The sequence below is a fragment of the Crocodylus porosus genome, unplaced genomic scaffold (assembly GCF_001723895.1).
Source record: "Crocodylus porosus isolate Cpor-Errol unplaced genomic scaffold, CroPor_comp1, whole genome shotgun sequence".
NCBI lineage: Eukaryota > Metazoa > Chordata > Crocodylia > Crocodylidae > Crocodylus > Crocodylus porosus.
This window is the reverse complement of record NW_017728931.1, coordinates 47,856,906-47,870,580: the sequence shown is the minus strand read 5'-3', so window position 1 is coordinate 47,870,580 and position 13,675 is coordinate 47,856,906. Positions and strand designations below refer to the sequence as shown.

The 13,675-nt window shown below is 44.9% G+C and overlaps 1 protein-coding gene across 1 annotated transcript in view; it reads right to left on the bottom strand.

Moving 5' to 3' along the window:
• Positions 1-13,675, bottom strand: part of BTBD11 (BTB domain containing 11) — a 289,139-nt gene that overhangs the window by 66,523 nt on the left and 208,941 nt on the right. Inside the window, exon 5 of the mRNA XM_019544797.1 lies at positions 6,769-6,921. Within this exon, the coding sequence (XP_019400342.1) occupies positions 6,769-6,921 (153 nt within the window). The remainder of the gene's footprint in view (positions 1-6,768; positions 6,922-13,675) is intronic.

Here is a 13,675-nt window from a genome sequence, read left to right as displayed (position 1 = left end):
GAACCTTGATTAAACTGCAAAAGCCCACAAGAATATTTATCTACAGTCCCTCCTCTTCATCCTCTAGTGACTATGGGACATTCAGCCGTGGCTGTGACAGGGCTCATTAGTTCTGATACACAAAAGGTTTGGAAGGAGCTGCCCAAATCTTGGCATCAGTGCTTGCTGGATAGTAGTCAGACAGAGCAGGTTGTGGAGGTAGACTATCCTCTCCTCTTGGGATCAAACACAATCCTTGAGCTGTCATGCTGGTACAGTCTCCAAGACCTGCAGTATATGAGCAGTTTCCAAGAGCTTCTGTGAATAATGTGTGTGGCAGTAATCCTAATATGCTGCTGACCACTGCACTGAGGCCTACCTTCAGGAGAAAGAATCACAAATATTGAATGGTTTGGAAATTAAATGAGCCATTCTGGGCTCAGCTCATGGTCAGAAAAACTCCTGCTTTCAGGAGTTTGTCACTGTGCTCGGCGCGTGCACAACCACTAAATAATACTTAATTCTGGTCAGTTTAGAAAGAACCATTACTTCATGATGCTGACTTCCAGCAATTGCTCTTATTGAACTGTTGTTATTATGTAAGCTAACTTGGAAGTCAGAAATAATAATCTCCAACTCCATCCATCTTGGTTGTGGACAGATGAAAAGTTTATGATGGTGCTGTCAGCATCGTGATGGTAGGAAAAAAGTGGCTGACAGACAACACAGACATAAAACCAAGATAATGCTGACCAACCTGGCAGAACATTGCTCCTGAAAGAATCAGGGGTAAAGAGTAAAACTCTACCTGTGTAAGTTGCACTGGTTTCATCCACCTGTTTCAATGCTAAGGTAGCAAAACAGGCTATTATGTGTCCCAGCTATAATAGTGCCTACTGTCTCAGAAGAGCTGCTCACATGTGTGTACCTGATCACACTATGCTTTAGACCAGTACATAAAGTTGATGCAATTACAGCACGGAATTGAACATCTGTTCATACCCATAGGAAACTGGAGGCCCCATTCAAGGTGTGTTTAGATCACAGTCACAATAGTGACCACAGTGCAGCTAACCAAGCTAACTTGGGTACCAATCTAGCCATGGATTACTGCAGCTCAGCGCAGCCTAATTCACCCTGTTTTTTGTTCACGTTTTTCAGCCTAGGTTGTACTTCATGCTGTTGTTGCTAGACTGCTGCTAGTGCAGAATTGGCTAGATGAGAGTAGCTCAAGTGTTGCTACACTGTTGTCATATTGTGACTGTAGTTTAGACATATCCAGTCAGGCTTCATGCCTGGACATAGAACCGAAGAAAACAAGGAATAGAAGGTAACGTGATGGCAAGGGTGGCAAAATCTCTGCATGTGTTACATATTGTATTAGGGAGGCGGGGCAGGCAGCACAGATAAGGAAGGGAGCAGAAACAAAGTACCAGATCAGGCAGGGAAATGGGTTAGGAGTGACACTTGGCAGGCCTAATTTGTGGCATGCCTACCAAAAAGGTTGGCTCCCACAGAATTAGACCATAGATCTCATATTGCTGGACTTCTCTTCAGCCTTTGATTTCAGCTTTTGATGTAGCCACACATGGAAATCTGCTCCCTCACTTCAGAAATACATAAGAAGCTGGTGGACCTGCACTGACATAAGAATGAATGAAACCAAGACCTGACTCAGAGGACATTTTCTGACCCCCCAGTTGTCTACAGTATGAAATGACATGGGTTGCCCCATGGGCTGAAATCTCCTCCTAGATGAAGGTATCGTCACATAAGATCATTCAAAGAGGAGATCAAAACCTGGAGGAAAAGCAACTGGTTAAAACAGAATCCAGGAAGTAAGAGGTAATGATGAAGGGAGAAGGAAGCACTTTAAATGACTTATAACTCTGCGAAGGGTGTTTGCCTTCAGATGCCTGAGACTGAGACACTCAAAGCCTGGGTGTTCTTTCTTTGTATCAAATATCCAATGTGAAATAAACCAGAGGTGGGTAAAGTATAGCCCGTGGGCTGGATCCGGCCTGCCATAAGGTTGTATCTGGCCCACAGTGGGTCCCTCGGCCCTGCCTGGTCCAGGTGTGGGGGGCATCCCAGGCTGTGGTGCATGCAGCTGGTCCCTTTCTGTCTCCAGGAGCACAGCATGGCTGGGGCAGCATAGTGGCTGGACTCAGTTTCCTGGTAGTCCCAGTGGCACCACCTCCTTCTAGCTGCCACTGCTAGTATCACCACTGCTGCTGGATCCAGCCCCACTGCCTGGGCACTCCAGCCTGTCCGCCCTTCACCCACTGCTGCTGGCACTGGACAGAGCTGGCGGGCAGGGTCTCCATGGATCAGCTCAGGACCTGTGCAGGCAGGGTGTGCACAGCTGAGCAGCTGGGATGGGGCCAGGGGTGGATGGGGAGCGAGGTTGGTGGGTGCGGCCAGGGCTGGGGCTGGGATCACAGGGCAGTGATAGCATGGGGCTGGGGCTTAGGGAAAAGCTGTGATCAGCTGCCTGCATGCCCCTGTGATGGGCACTGCTCCCATTGTCAGGGGCACATGGGCAGTGGATCACAGCTCTGCCCCTGGGCCCCGACCCCGCACTGTCACCACTGCATGATCCCAGCCCTGGTCTCCACCCCATCACCTGTCCCACACCCAGATGCCACTCCCTGCCTGCCTGCAGCCACATCCCATCCACCCAGCCAAGTGTGTCCTGCCTACACAGGTCCCAGACTGGTGTCCATGGAGACCCTGGGGCTGGGGCCAGGTGGTGACAGCATGGGCCAGGCCCCAGGGCAGAGCCACTTAGGGAGTTTTGGTGAGCTGTTCCGGGGGGGGGGAGGGAGGGGAGCAGGGGTGGTGCTGACCCAGCCTGCAACAGCTCACCAAAACTCCCCAAGTGGCCCTCCAGCCCAAATAATCATCCACCCTAAAATAAACCCTTTTCCACAGAGCAATGACCAAGAGACAGCACCCTACCTTCCCTGACAGATTTGGGGCTGGATGTTATGCTGCTCATGTTCAGGACCTCCACGCTTGAATGCATCATAGACAGAAACAAAGCCACCAACCTCAACAAAGCCCCATTTGGTCGGCAGCACTGCAGCCTGCCTGCTAAACTTCACAGGATGCCAAGAGCACTTCTTCCCATCCGGCTCCTTTCTATTTCAGAACACAGCATACAACCCACATATGTGACCTAGTCCTTTGCTGAATACACATGGTTTGCACATTTTATTTAAAATAAATGTTGCTTCACAAGGCGGTAGGGATGAAAGGGACATGCAAAGGTTTTCTTTTGTTTACAATAAGAAATATGAAAGTCACTAATACCCTGATTCCCAGCTTGGGTGTAGCAGACAGGGAGAGCCAAAGGGAGCCCTCTGCAGCTGTATAATTCAAATCCAACCAGCTGTGGCCCAGATTAGTATGGCCAGCACCTGGGCAGCCCTAATTTGCTGCAGGGGAGAATCAGGAACATATTCCTTTCGTTCCCCTTACACAGGGGTAGGAAACAGCAGTTAGACTTGTACTGGGGGCTGTGAAGATGCCTTCATCAGATGTATGCCAGCAGAGAGTTTTTTCATAGAGGGGAGCTCTTGATAAGCCACCTCCATCTGCTTTAATTGGCGCAATGTGTCCCTAGTGGCCCTGACACCCTAGCCCAGGGGTTCTTAACCTTTTTGGACTCAAAGCACCCCTCATTGGGCTTGAGGTCCTCCTCTGTAACTGTTGTGAATTGAGTGGCACCCCCTTTCAAAAACTAGTGTACAGATTATGGTGCTTTCCACCTTGCAGAGGGGGCTGGTAGTAGGGGTGGGGGACTGTCCAGTCAGGGACAAGCCTGAGCCTGGGCTTATTTCCTAACACCTCATTTATTTCCTCACACCACATACCACTCTTCAAAAGATCTGGTGGCACCTCAAGGTACCCCAGCACCCTGGCTGAGAATCACTGCACCAGCCCTTGGAGTCAATCATGAAGGACAGATAGAGACACACAGGGAAATGCTGTGCAAGAGAAGTAGCTGTATTAAGTATTTCCAGCTCCTAGACTAGAAACAAACAACAACTCTACCCCCATTCATCCACCCACTGCAAACACACCATTGTGTGCGTGACTGTCAGAAAATGAAAACAAGGGGGTAAAAATCACAGGAGAAAAGAAACTGGGGAGATACTGGGATAAAGGAGAGAAAGAAGGCAAGAACCTGACGGCTGCAGTGTGTGCAGCTGTACTGGGAAGTGTTAAAATTATCTGGTGGGAAACTTCAATGCTGTAAACTCAGATAAGAAACTCAACATTTGGTTTTTATCTGAACTGATCCTGAACTCCAAGCCTGTGAGATTCCGCCAAACCACTACTATGCCTTTCCCTCCCCTTCTCCCCCAATATGTATTTTTGCAGTGTGGAAACTGATTTTGCCTTATGCTTCTGAAACAATGCGTCATGAATCAATGCCATCAAATGATGCAATGTCACAAAGCGAGGTACAGAACACAAAATGTACCACACAGCGCATTATTTTGTTTGGCTTCTTTTAATTAAGAAGCTTTAGGAAGATCCTTAAGAAAAGCCTGGAAAGTACCAGTTTCATAACTCCAAAAATGAACATATTTCCAAAACAAATAATCTAAAATGCATCAGACTGCATACACACTCTTCCAGCTGCCCTTTGTCCCACAGTTTATTTGAAGAATCATTTCTTGACTTTTTTTTTTTAAATCTTGCAATTATGGACACAATGCTTGATGACAAGCTGGGAGATACAAGACAGTTGCTACTCAGTAGGAAGAAATGAAAGCTTGGCGCTTGGACTAGGTGGAAATGAGATGTGCTAAGGTGCTACGATGTACTGAGTACAGACGAAACATTACAAGCAGCAAGATTTCAAATTAATGTCCTGAAGCTCTGCTTGGACAGCCTTTTAATAAGCTGCAGCCTTTCTTTTGATCTCAGCGTTACAGACATGTACAGCCCAATTCTCAGTTACAGAGAGAGCTTTACATTACTCTGGTGGTCTAAACAGGACATAAATGTGCACACATTTCCTTTCTACTTGGAACAGCAGAGGCAGAATTAGTTTTGTGAAATCAGAATGAGAATTGGGTCCATACAGTTACACAAAAAACAAAGGAGCAGATTCTGACCCATATAAAGGCCCAGATCTTTTCTGGGAAATTACCTCTTCATTTCTACCCTGCTGAATTTTACACTGTGCTCTAGAGTCCCACTCCAGCCTGGAAGAACAGCTATATGAATGATACAATGTCACAATAATGTGGCTATTATTTATTTTCTCTATGAACTGAACTTGATGGCTGCTTTAACTAAGCACCAATTTGTTCTTGATAATTAGTAAATTCTCTAGGACACAATCACTATTTGCTCCACCTTTACCTGGTTTAGAAACTTTAATTTCAGTGCAACTGGCTAAAGCAGTCAGCAGTGATTTCCATGCACAAGCTAACAAAATATGACTTTAAAAATTGTATATTTCTATCATTCAGGATCATGATTTTATTATAATTTGCTGGTATTTTTATTTTTTTAGGATGTTAAGATTGAAGGGTCTGGAGTAGAAGTAATATTTGTTTACCCACAATTGTATCTATTAGGTCAAATCTCAAAGAGTTTGTAATTATGCTTTTTTAAAATACGGAACCTGATTTTTCAGGCCTGCTTTTTTTTAAAAACTGGAATAGAAAATTTTTGGTATCTCTAAACATGAGGCCCAAAATATTTACATTAAGATGAAACAATTACAGACAATATTTGAAATACGAAGCTTTCGAGAGAGTTCTGAAATTCAACATACTTCTTTAATAGAGTATTTGATAGGTGTCAACAGTAAAGCATTGTGCCAGTCTCAAAGTAAAATATTATTCTATTTAGTGAGAAAGCATGTGGAAACCAGAAACAACAAAATACATCTGCTATGATGCAAGTTGTCGCAGTTAATCATGGATGTAAAACCATGCATTTTGTGGTGGAGGACAGAATATGTACATCACCTACATCTGAGTAAGAAATAATACTGCAAAATATGAGTTTGGCTTTGAATTTCCTTGTGTTTTATAACTAGCAGCTAGGCTGTGTAATAAAGCTATTAAGAAACTCTGATGAATAATTCCTGCTGAAACAAGTATCTCCCAGATTCCAGCATGCCCTCGGATGATACTTTTATCCATGCATATAGAAAGAAGGTAAAGCAGCACCTAAAAATACATACTGAAAATACAAACTTTAGGGCCTCAGTAGCAAACCAAAAGGCCATTTCTGGCTTATTAAAAAAATGGGAATTGAATTATTTAGACCTACAACATCTTTGCATGAAGTAGATTTGAGTATTAAAAAATATGATTGTACTGCAAGAGCTGTTTTTACCTGCAAGTGTAAATGTGCTGATTAAACCACTGCTGCAGAAAACAAGGCAGTGAAAAATATTTCCAGCCTTGTCAATTACATCTCAGCATTTTGCCACAGGAGCACAGAGAAGCAGACAATTAGCTGAAGACTTTGTTCCCTCATTAGAAAAGGGAACCTAACGGTAAAAGGAAAACCAAGATTTGATAAGCAGATGAAGGGCTTGATCCAGCTGCTAGATACTGAGGCACCCATTGCCATGCAGCTTCTAAAACTGGCTCATACAGGCGGGTGAACGAATATAGCAGCTGATTTAACAAACTGCAGAGAGAAGAGTCTGAGCATCCTGTATATCTAAGAGCCCTTTCTCTGCTGTTTAAATCACCGTCATTATGAGAGAGACAGGTTTTTCAGAACATTCTTTTCTTTGCCCAGACTTACTTTAACTGTCGAGGCTCACAGTCAACTCCGGGTAGTAAGAGCCTTGCTGCTTGCCGTACATCATCACTATCCACGGAGAAGCTACGACGGTACCCTGCATGGGCCAAGGCAACCCTTATCCATTCCATCAGGGGTGGCAGCACGATGAATGGCCTGGAAAGAGCAACACAAAAGTCAGTCCCATTAATAAACTAGCATCCACGTTAGGGCGCAAACCAGCTCAGCAAATTTTAGGCAGGTCCAAACCAATTTGATTCGCACCATTCTCAGAACAGAGTTATTTAGTAGTGAACCTTAAACCATTAGCTCAGGAACTGTGCATCTCTTTGACCAAATGTGTAGTTGCTCTGAAGTCGACACTAGCAATCCACTTGCTTCAAGATGTTTATCAGGAAAAGCAAGCAGAATCCCTAGCACTAAAACACATCCCATTCTGGCTGATACATGCATGTCAGCCAGAGCTTCCTTCCTAATTAGCACTAGGGGGGGGAGAAAGAGAGAGAGACAGACAGAAAGAAACCTCCTACATCTCTCAGCAGTCAAGGGAAGGAGAGAGAGGATAGGTGATCTGTGAGGAAATTTCCATTGGCAGTATTATACTGATGCAACATCAGATTCTCATTCGTCTATTATTTTGTGGCTCCCTGCAACTCGATGAAGTGACTCATAAAATGCTGAGGACTGAGTGCTGCTGACCCTGCTGTATTTCTGAAGTATCTAGAGATTGCTTCCTGGATCACACAGCTAAATGCCTACTATTGTTCAAATCAAAACTGTTAAAGATGCAGCACTAAAAGTGGCAGAAATCACCCCCTGAGATTGTGAGATGTTAAAAAAATCATGTGCTCAACAGTCAATAGTAATTGGGCCCAAACATGCAGTCTCATTTTTTCAGCCTCCCTCCTCCTCCACTAAAGCTATGCCTACTTTACAATCAAAGTCCAGCCCTGTGCCTGTAAAGATGTGGATTTTAATTGTTATAAACTATTGCAGAGACTGTGCTTTTCAGAGCTGTAACCTGACATTGGTGCCATGGGCAACACGAGGGTGGAGAGCACAGGGAGGGGTGGAAAGACAGGACGTGAGCATTTACCTCCTTACACAGGGGCTGCTGTAGTTGTGGCAGTGGTACAGGCTGCTGCAAGCTCCCCAAATGGGAAATTCCTACACATCCGTTAAGATACCTCCTTTGTAACCTGCTTTCCACTTATCCTTAAGGCTAAGTCACACAAAAGCACCAAGTAGAATGAGAAGCCTCCATCTTTTGTATTGTCAGTTTTTCAGGGACACAACCCAGGCCCACTTAAGTGCTTGATAGGTGGAATAGCACTTGGCCCTCAGTGTCAACCCCAGCCCCAAGTCCTAACTTGGTCAAAAAAAAAACAAACATGGCTGGGTACCTCCAAGGGGTGGCCTATGTTACAAGGCAACACTGTTTATAGATACTTTGGTATCATGAAGCTATTCTGAATCAATGTATGCAGCAGGGAACGGCCTCCCAGGCTGTCATAGACTCTCTCCTCATTCTTGGCCCCACCATCTAGGTGAGGTCCAAGAGGGGTGGCAAGAGGATGTCTGCGGTCCATGTCAGTGCTGGAAGAATACTCCACAGCTGGGTGTAGAGGTTGAAGCAGAGTGTGTGTGCTGGAGGGAGGGAGAGAGGGAAAGAGAGGGTAGAAATCCCTCCTATTTATCTCATCCTAACGAGGCAGAAATCTGTCCATACCAGCCTGGAAAACCCTGATGCTTCCTAGCCACAATGATATTTAGATACGATGATATGTACATCCGTACAGTGGAGAGACCTACTCCTGCTGTAGGTCTTTAACAGATGCAACGACATTAAAAGAGTAAGTACAAGAGGCAAAATTAAAAATCACTATCCCAATGGCTGCTTTGGTTTTACTGGTTTTATTTTCTTTTTTAACTCTCTCTCATTCTCCCTGCCGCTGTCTCTCACTTTCTGCATTCGCATGAGGCACAGACAGAGGTGACAATTTTTGCCCAATCTGGGCCCTGAAAGCACTCTACAGCTGTCAAACAGAAATGCACGGCTGCAGAGCGCTTTAAAAGGGCCTAATCCAGAAAAAATCTGAACTCTTATTGCATGAAGGTTCAGATGAAGACACTCCAGAACGGAGTGCCTTCAGTAACTTGGGTTTGCACGCAGGGCTGGGCTGACTGCAGCTCAGCCCTGCTCTGGTGCTGTCTTCAGAATGGAAGTGGGGAAAGGGAGCAGAGGGAGTTTGGTCTGCAGTTTTTTCAGCTGGCATTGGAAGGTAGGGTGGCTGGATTGGAGCCCTCCTGAGTTGGGGGTCCTCCAATCCACCCACCCCACCTTCCAGTGCTCCTGGGGAAGCTTCAGAATGAGATCCCTCCACTCCTTTCCCCACCTCTCATTCTGAAAACAGAGCCAAGGTTGGGAGGAAGGAGAGGCATTGCTACAGGGACAGAGAGGCTGGCTTGTAGCCACTCTAAACAACAGCTGGATTCCCCAGGTCCCAGGACCCAACAGTAAGCTTTTGTTGGGTCCTGTGGATCGTTGCAACTCATAGTACTTCCACAGTGAAGTGCCATGAGTTACAATGTGGAGCTGCACTTCTGTTGGCACCTATAGTCTATAAGGCTGCCTATTCATAGGTTCATATATTGTAGAGCTGGAAGAGGCCTTAGGAGATCATTGGGTCCAGCCACCTGCACCCAGCAGGAAAGACAACTGGGGTCAGGTGACCGCAGCAAGGTGACTGTGCAGTCTCCTCTTAAAGATTTCCAGGGTAGGCGACTGCACCGCCTGTGGAAGGAGCTTATTCCACAGTCTGGACACCCTAGCTGTGAAGAAGCTTTTCCTAATGTTGAGCCCAGCTTCCTACCCACCTAACTGTCACAGTTAAGCCCACAATCCTTCAATTTTATCGTGAAAACATCATGGGATACCTGATCAAAAGCTTTTTGGAAGTCAAGGCATACAATGTCAACCTCCTCTCTCTTATGCAGGTGGCGAGTTACCTGATTATAACAGGAGATGAGGTTGGTATGAGGTTGAGATGAGATTGGCCTGCCTGCAACAAAGCTATGCTGGCTGTCATTCAGAATCCTACCTTCAATAAGCCTATCGCACATAGACTCCTTAATGAATTTTTCCAGGATTTTCCCTATACACGTGCTCTAGGGGGCATTTTAATTAGAGTGGTTTCTGGACATTTAGATATGATAGTATGTACATCCATCCCCGCAGGCCAGATAGAATGGTCTGGTGGGCTGTATTTGGCCCACAGGCTATATTTTGCCCACCTGTTCCAGGTGATGTGTATCAAGGACCGGATAGAGGACTTGCATTCAGTGTTGGAAAAATCCTGTTCTAATTAAAAGAGTTTACCGTCATGTGTACTAAGCCCCGCCTGTGTTTCAAAATGGTCATGGGGACACTTTAACTAAAGCTCACATGGTGAGGTTTAGTTAAAACACCCCCACAGCCATTTTGAAACATGGGGGAGCTTAATACAAGTTTATAGTGAGGTGATGCTGGACCATTCTAACTAGAACGTGACCTAGCGCATCTATAGACAGCCCAAGGTGTTACCCTGTCTTGCCTATTGGCCCTTTGTTCATTAGTTTACTACATGTGTTTCAATCATGGAAATGTTATTTATAGGCCAGTGCCATGACCCTCGTTAAATTTTTTGCCTGCTTCTTTTTCCCTCCTTCACTCTTCCCCTTTGCCTTGGTATTTTTTTCTTTGTTTACCCTTTCCTCTGTACCGCTTTCCAAAGACAGTTTAAAAAGTCTGGGTGGTGGAGTTACAGTTCTATTGGGCAAATACTTTACATTTTGCACACATAACCTTCCTCAAAACAAATCTAACCCAGAACAACTGACTTAACACGATGCTGGGTCCTAGCCTATCCTTTTCCTATCTTCAGCTTGAAAAATATGCAATTTACTCCTCTTGGGAAGACTATCCTTTCCACAAGTGACAAAATGATTCTCTAGGGGACAGATTTTTCAAGAGCAACTCAAATTTAAGAGGACAAGAGCCACTGACTTTCATGAGACATCTGTTCCTAAATCTCTTAGTAGTTCTTCAAAAATCTCAGGAATTGTTCAATCATTTACTGATTGGGCATCTTTGTTCTTTTTTTCAAAATATTTTTGCCTCACTCTCTAGACAAGAGACAATTGGTTTCTGAGGCATTTTATATTCTAAATTGAAGGAAGCTGATAAGAAAAGATTACATTTTCCCAGGTGACTATGAGAAGAGTTCCATGAACCGGTTACTTGCAATGACAGTGGTGGTTACCATTTTCTAAACTGTGTTAATTTATTCACATCATACAGTTCGAATCAAATTTCAATTTGAATTAAGGGTTAACAGACAATCATTGACCATCAGGGAAGTTTTCATGCATTTCTGCACTTCTGCAGTAGAGACAGCAGGGGGCACCTACTGCTATACTTCGTGGTGGGCATGAGCAACAACAAGCCTTAGATAGCTGCTGTATATACATGTTAATTAATACAGTTTAAATTTCCTACTTCAGATTGCCCTAGTTTGCATTAACTTTAATCTTCATTTAATGAGGAATAATTAATTCGGACTAGAGCCAATTTTAATTCAGACTACAGATGTCCCCAGATTAAACCTAGAAAAACATGATATCTATAAACAGCCTGTGTGAATAAAACTGCTGGCTGCTTTAACCAGAAACAGCTGTGAGTACTCTAAAGACCATAAGCTGCATTACAGATGTGCTGATTACCATGCACCCATATAGCAGAGGACAGAGGAGGGCTGTAGTTTGACTTTAAACCACTCAACGAGGAAAGCTAATGAATGGTAGATGACCAAGTGAGCAAAGGGACCAAGGACTTGGTTTTGGGAAGCTGAGTGATAGTTTACTAGGATCCTTGACATTCCATTTACTCCTAAACAGAACAGACCTAGTGATAAGGAAGGAGATGAAGTTCCCAAGCAGGGAGTTAGGATCAAAGTGAATTGGTGGAATAAGGCCAGCACAGCCAGCAGCAGTTTAGACAGTAGAAAGGATTCTTACTGCTTACTACATCACACAAATTAGGCACTTGGGGTCCAAACAACAGCTCCTTGAAACCAGGACCATTGACTGTGTTTCTCTGTGGGACAGAAAGAAACATTTAAGGCTGAATGATATAAATACAGAGAAGATACAACCTATCATTTGCAGATCTGTCTCCCCTGGCAATTTGAATGAGGTAGCCAGTGTGCCTTGGCTGAAGGAGAGCAAAGTACCTCAATACTTTTATTTTTTAAAAGAGGCAGGGAGCAATATCCATTCTGTATTTCTGCTTAAGCCTTGGAGCTTATGAAAGAAGAGTAGTATTAAAATAGCTGGGAGCAGCAGTGGGGCACCTCAGTATAAATTCATTATCATCATCACCTTTTGCAGGGATCTGAGGATGGCCCAGCGAAGTTACCTCGGTCCAATCTATTTATTTCAGTCAAAGGTACAATGAGTGTACATACAACTCACTAGGCTACCGTGCAACAAAAAAACCTCGAGTCACATTCCCTGCAATGTCACTACCCAACATCCTGTGGCAGCCATGTGGTTTGTGACTCCACAAGCCCAGACAACTTCAAAAAGATGGTCTAGGTCATGGGGTAGGTGATTATTTTGGCTGGAGGGCTGCTTACCAAGTTTTAGCAAGCTGTTGAGGGCATCCCCTGTCCCTTGACAGATGCCCTGCCCCCGGTAGCCATCTTGGGACCGGAAGTCCCACTCCCTAACCCCTGACCTTTGTCACCAGAAGTCCCTCCCCTTGCCCCCTAGAAATACTCCTTTCAGCAAGGGGGTTTGCCTGCTCAGAACCAGAAAAAATACCATACTATATTCTAAAATTCAACCATCTACTACAACATTCATTAATTTGATTTCAAAAAATATTTCTACCCTGATTTACATGAATTTGTGTAGTGTACATAGACGAGATTGCACAATAGCTTAAATTGAAGTCTTACACTTGTATATTGTGGGAGGGTGTGGGGTATGGCTGGGTGGGTATAGGTCTATGGGGGGCTGTGGGTGTGTGTGGGGGATTTGTGGGGGGATGGATAGGCATGGGCGTGTGTGGGGTGGGAGGCATATGGGTGTGTTTGGATATGTGGGGTGTTGGTGGGTATGGGGTTTGTGGGCGAATGTGAGTGTGTGGGGAGAGGGTGGCAGGGGAGGGTGGCATGTGTGGAGGGGGAGGGTTTGCCCACAGCCCTCCTGTGGCAGGTTGAGCCCCTGCCAGCACTCCTCCAAGCCGGGGCTCCAGGCTCCTGCCACTCCTGGCCCCAGGGCAGGGCCTTGCTGCTGCGTCTGCTGGCTTCCTCTGGGTCCTACCGCCACGGTTTCCTGTCATCTTTGACAGGCAGTCAGAGGCAGATAAATATTAATTTTCTAAATTTTTTAGAGGCTCCTCAGGCCAGACAGAACGGTCTGGTTGGCTGATATGTATCAAGGATCAGATAGAGGACTTGCATTCATTGTTGGAAAAATCCTGTTTGCCTTTGAACCTAGCAGTGGTAGATGGTACACCAGAGAAAAGACATTAAATAAAAACTTTGGGAACAACAGAGGAAAAAGAATTGATAGTGACAAGACAGTCACCCATCAATGGAAATTAGATTGCTGCCTTTGGAAATGAAAATATTTTAGACTAATCTGGGGGGCAAAGCTGGAAGGTTTTGAGAGGTCTTCTGAGGGCAAACAATGATTTCTGCTAATAGTGCTGACTAGGTAAATCTAAAGACTTGGGGGGAAGTAGCATTCATCATGGTCTACGAGCAGTAATCCTCTGGGAGTGCAAGTAGGTTTAGCTTTGCTATCATGACCAGAAGTATTACAACATGAAGGAAAGGGAATAAAAGGGGACTGAAGAATACAT